Source organism: Crotalus tigris, unplaced genomic scaffold (assembly GCF_016545835.1).
Source record: "Crotalus tigris isolate CLP2741 ecotype Arizona unplaced genomic scaffold, ASM1654583v1 scf7180000017710.2780689, whole genome shotgun sequence".
NCBI lineage: Eukaryota > Metazoa > Chordata > Lepidosauria > Squamata > Viperidae > Crotalus > Crotalus tigris.
This window is the reverse complement of record NW_024096582.1, coordinates 865624-871623: the sequence shown is the minus strand read 5'-3', so window position 1 is coordinate 871623 and position 6000 is coordinate 865624. Positions and strand designations below refer to the sequence as shown.

Genomic DNA, 6000 nt, shown 5'->3' with positions numbered 1-6000 from the left:
AAGAAGCAACGGGTGGAAACTAATCAAGGAGAGAAGCAACCTAGAACTAAGGAGAAACTTCCTGACAGTGAGAACAATTAATCAGTGGAACAGCTTGCCTCCAGAAGCAGTAAATGCTCCAACACTGGAAGTTTTTAAGAAGAGACTGGACAGCCATTTGTCCGAAATGGTGTAGGGTTTCCTGCCCGAGCAGGGGGTTGGACTAGATGACCTCCAAGGTCCCTTCCAACTTTACTATTATTATTATTATCATTAATCATCGCACAGTCAGCCAGATGTTCAGACTGGATTTGGCATTTTGTCTACCTATCGAGTCCTTACCCAGGACCTGGGATAGGCAGATGTGGATGTTTGATGGTATTACAGATATCGTCGCAGGATGGAAGCAGTTCCTAATAAGGCCGCCTTTTGCAATTGACTAATAGCGAATTTGTCAATGCCAATGGTGTTCAAGTGGTGCTCCAGTTGTTTTGGGATTGCACCCAAGGAGCCTATGACTATTGGTACTACCCTTGCTTGCTTTTGCCACAGTCTTTCTATTTCTATTTGTAGGTCTTTGTATTTTGTTATCTTCTCCAGTCTCTTTCTCTTCTATTCTGCTGTCTCCAGGCACTGCACGTCCACTATCCAGACTTTTTTGTCTTTCTTATCGACAATTGTTAAGTCTGGGGTGTTATGTTGCAGGTGCTTGTCTGTTTGAATTCTGAAGTCCCAGAGCAGTTTAATTTATTATTATTATTATTATTATTATTATTATTATTATTATTATATATTATTATTATATCATCATCGCACAGTCAGCCAGATGTTCAGACTGGATTTGGCATTTTGTCTACCTATCGAGTCCTTACCCAGGACCTGGGATAGGCAGATGTGGATGTTTGATGGTATTACAGGTATCGTCGCAGGATGGAAGCAGTTCCTAATAAGGCCGCCTTTTGCAATTGACTAATAGCGAATTTGTCAATGCCAATGGTGTTCAAGTGGTGCTCCAGTTGTTTTGGGATTGCACCCAAGGAGCCTATGACTATTGGTACTACCCTTGCTTGCTTTTGCCACAGTCTTTCTATTTCTATTTGTAGGTCTTTGTATTTTGTTATCTTCTCCAGTTCTTTCTCTTCTATTCTGCTATCTCCAGGCACTGCCACATCCACTATCCAGACTTTTTTGTCTTTCTTATCGACAATTGTTAAGTCTGGGGTGTTAGGTGCTTGTCTGTTTGAATTCTGAAGTCCCAGAGCAGTTTAATTTTATCATTTTCTATGACTTTCTCTATTTTATGATCCCACCAGTTTTTGCTTACAGGCAAATGATATTTTTTGCAGATCTTCCAATGCACCATTGTTGCTACTTTGTCATGCCGCTGCTTGTAATCAGTTTGTGCAATCTTCTTGCAACAGCTTACCAAGTGGTCCACTGTTTCTTCAGCTTCTTTGCATAGGCGGCACTTACTGTCTGTTGCTGTCTTCTCAATTTTGACTTTGTATGCATTTGTCCTTAAGGCTTGGTCTTGTGCAGCCAGAATTAGTCCCTCGGTCTCTTTCTTCAATTTTCCTGCTCTTAGCCATTGCCAGGTTCTTGTTATTATCTGCTTTCCCAGCTATTTTTTTCATGTATTGGCCATGTAGTGCTTTGTCTTCCCATGCCTCTATTCTGTTCTTCATTTGGTCTTTCTTGTAGGCCAGTTTGGTCTCTCCAGTAGTTAGTAAGCCTTCCTGATATACTAATTTCAGTGCATCTTCATCATTGTTCTTCAGATATTCTTCCAAAGTCATTTTTTCTTCTTCAACCATCTGATGTACTTGTAGCATTCCACGCCCACCTATTTGCCTTGGTAGATAAAGTCTATCAATGTCACTGCGTGGATGAAGGGCGTGATTCATTGTCATTATTTTTCTGGTCTGCCTATCCATTGCTTTTAGTTCTGCTTGAGTCCAGTCCACTATTCCAGCTGTGTACCTAATGACTGGGATTGCCCAAGTGTTGATTGCCTTTATGGTATTTCCTCCATTGAGTTTGGATTTTAAGATCTTCTTCACTCTCTTGATGTATTCACCTCTAATCTTTTTCTTGACTTCAGTGTGCTTGATGTTGTCAGCTTGAAGGATACCCAAGTATTTGTAGTATTCTTCCTCATCCAGACTCTTAATGTTATTTTCATGGGGCATCTTGATTCCTTCAGTTTTCACTATTTTTCCTTGTTTGATAGTAAGTGTGGCACATTTGTCCAAGCCAAACTCCATTACAATATCTTGGCTATATATACGGACAGTGTTGAGCAGCGATTCTATTTCAGATGATGTTTTTCCATACAGCTTCAGATCATCCATGTAAAGGAGGTGGGATAGTCTGGCAGATGTTTTTGATGTTTGATAGCCATGTCCTGAGTTATTCAGTATTGTTGACAGAGGAAACAGTGCAATAACAAATAGTAATGGTGATAATGAATCTCCTTGAAATATTCCTCTCTTGATATTAACCTCTCCCAGCTTCTCACCATTGATCTGCAACTGTGTCTTCCATTGTGCCATCGATCTTTGCACAAATTTTCTGATGTTTCTACTTACTCCTGTTATTTCTAGGCACTTGATTATCCAGTCATGTGGCAGAGAGTCAAATGCCTTTTTGTAGTCAATCCATGCCACATTCAGGTTGGTCTTCCTTCTCTTGCAGTTTTCCAAGATCATTTTGTCTATTAGGAGTTGATCTTTTGTTCCTCTGCTATTGGGGCGGTTTCCTTTCTGCTCAGGTGGAAAGAGATTGTTTTCAACTAGATGCTGTTGTACTGCATCAGCTACCACACCAGTTAGTAATTTGAAAGTTGTTGGTAAGCAGGTAATTGGCCTGTAGTTACCTGGTGTTGCCCCTTTTGCTGGATTTTTCATTATTAGGTAGGTTTTCCCAGTTGTTAGCCACTTTTCAATTTCTCCTCCTTGTAGTATATTGTTGAACTGCTTGGCAATGAGTGGGTGTATAACAGTTAGATGTTTCAACCAAAACCCATGCAGTTCATCTTCACCTGGTGCTGACCAATTTTTGATTTTCTTTGCTCTTTTTTCTACCATTTTTGTTGTTATTACTAGTTCTTTCATTTCAACTTCTGTTTTATTTGCATCCACCTCTTTTAACCAAGCTGCATCCTTGTTGTATTTCTTTGGGTTATCCCATATCTGCTTCCAGAACTGCACTGTTTCTTCCTTGTCAGGTACTGACTGATTCCTTGCAGTTTCTCCATTGATGGATTGGTAGAAACGTTTCTGATTGGATTGAAATTGGAGGTTCTGCCTATAGTTTGCAATTCGAGCTTCATATCTACTGATTTTCCTGGCTATAGCTGTTATTTGTTGCTTTATTATTTCCAGTGCTTCCTTGATCTTCCTTGTTTCTAAGTGGTATTTCTTGATTAGGTATTATTATTATTATTATTATTATTATTATTATTATTATTATTATTAAAATCTGGAAATACCCCATAAGAAGAAATGATATATAGAATTATTAGCATATTGATTTATTGTTAGTTGATAGAAGCAAAAGCAAGGAGAATTTATATCAACCTTGATAATATCAAGTAAATGCTTTAAGAAAATTGAAGTCAAATCTTTTCTCATTTTGTTTTGGACATAAATAATATTTAAAATATTTTATGGATATCCATTCAATTTTGGTCTTTTTATCTTATAAAACTTATCCCAAGATGGAACGGATTTGTCCTTCTGGGTTAAAGCTTTCTATACAAAGGATTAATATATATATATGTGTGTGTGTGTGTGTGTGTATATATTAATATACACACACACACACACACACACACACACACACACACACACACTTAAAAATTCCTGGCATCTTAGAAAAAATAACTATTGGAAAATCTGACAGATAAAAACATTTACAACTTTCGTAAGAGAGTACACCTATGAACCAAATTACTCATGAGGTACTCATTAGAGAATCTGTACTTTCAGATGTTAACACATGAATATTTTGGGGCATTCATCTGTCCTGTGTCTTTGTGAAATAAAGACAAAAATAACCTGAATAATATTTCCAAGAGGAAAAAAAGAGGTTTAATTGTTGAGCAACTGTACTACTAATGCTTCATCTTCTGCAAGGGAAAGACCTGTATCTAATGGTAGAAAAGAGTCCTCTTGGTTAGTTTTCATCTTCTTCCTCTTTTGTGTTGTTTCCCCTTCTGATTTGCTTCCATCCAACTGCTGCTTATCCATTCCACGTTTGCTGTAAAAATAAATCATTCTTTTACTGTTGCCATTTAAGCCAATCAAAATTATATAAGAAAGTAACTGGATTTAAATGAGAAAATGTTTAATTACAAATTAGAGGCAAACATGGTAATGATGTGCAAAGAGAAATTAAGTTTGGAGGATTCAAACCTAAATTAAGAAATGGTCTCAGGCTGCTGTAATAAGGTTTTAAAATAGCAAATATATGCTTAGAAATAAAATAGGGAGAAAATGAACTGACCCAGGAAAATGTGTCATTTATCAAGCATCCCTGGTGAGTTCAATATCCATAATTATTGATTGATGACAATCAACACAAACACATATACTGCATAGAAATTGTGTGATTTACATAATGGGAAATGCCATCATATATTTACCCATTTAATCTCTTCTAACAATTATACTCATATAGTATAGATCCATTCCCTGGCTTGGGAATTCTGGGAGTTGAACTCCACACTACTTACAGTTGCTGAAGTTGAGAAACACAAGAGTAGATCAACCCTCCTAGATCAGACTAAAGACACATTTGGTCCAGCGTGTTGGTGACCAATAAGCAGACCATATAAACAGGACCTTCTGCCTCTAAAGATGACTAGTTTATACCAAGAGAAGAGCTAGGAATTTTCCATCATTTCAAACTAGTATCATTCAATGGTGGACTGAAAATGTTCCGCTTAGACTTTAGGATGGAAATTCTGGCTTGGGACTGCTTAACATGCTGCGACAATGGCTCGCTCTCTCCCTGTTTTTCAAAAGGTGTCTCTCTTCCCTTCTACCCCACCTTTTAACAAATGTCTACTGTTGCACAGGCAGAAACAGCATCAGCTTTTAATGGGCAAAATCTGCTATTTGTACATTAATTTAAAATAAAATGTTTATGGCCACTATATGTTCTTTATACAAAATATGAATTTGACTTTCTCAACCATACGTTGAATGGCTTATAAGTTCTTTAAATGTGTTGATAAATAAACAAGCAAGCAAAGTCTGCATAGAATAATATATAAATAGAATGTTTGTCTTTGCTAGCTTTGAGTTTTGTTTTCTTATGTGTTACCCAGGCTGAAACAACTTCTCTCCATTGCTTGGATGTCAACGCCCATCGCACCTACTTGCCAACAGTCTGGAGTGACAGAATATTGTAATCCAAAGCAGCCAGAGGGCACCAAGTACAAAAAGTTTTGGGCCAGTGAATTTTATTTAGTGATCTTGGGCAGCTTGTTCAGTCTGGCCATATTCAGTTTAATCAGCACTAATCTGAACTTTAGTGCAAGATCAAAAGATGTGGAGAGCCCTGGCACATAAAATCACCAAGAGTCGGACAAGACTGAATGGATAATATCATCATCATCATCATCACCATCATCAGGCTGAATTAAACTTTAAATTTATTGTCCTGATTTCTAACAAAAAAGATATCACATACCATTGGAAACTACAGATTTAGAACAAAGTTTGCTCTGGATTTTAATGTAATGCAAAAATATTTTTGAAGCAACTCCTCCCTCCACAAATGGATGGATGAATAATATATGTATATGTGTGAATACATGTACACACACACATCTATAAGATACTTAAATCAGGTTAGTTAAAATAAATTTCCTATCCAATTTGCAATTCAACCAATTATTTCTATCACATGAATGGATTTTAAACCAAGGAGAATTTCAGTTGATTGAAATTGCAAATATGGCATCTGTTCATAATAAGATTAGTGATTAAAACACTAATAAGAAAGCATAACAAA

At 36.9% G+C, this 6000-nt stretch overlaps 1 protein-coding gene across 1 annotated transcript in view; it reads right to left on the bottom strand.

The window, feature by feature from the left end:
* Positions 1-4036: 4036 nt before the first annotated feature.
* DDX10 (DEAD-box helicase 10) overlaps positions 4037-6000 on the bottom strand; it is a 151343-nt gene continuing 149379 nt past the window's right edge. The window contains exon 18 of the mRNA XM_039338594.1: positions 4037-4239. Within this exon, the coding sequence (XP_039194528.1) occupies positions 4071-4239 (169 nt within the window). The 3' untranslated portion in view covers positions 4037-4070. The remainder of the gene's footprint in view (positions 4240-6000) is intronic.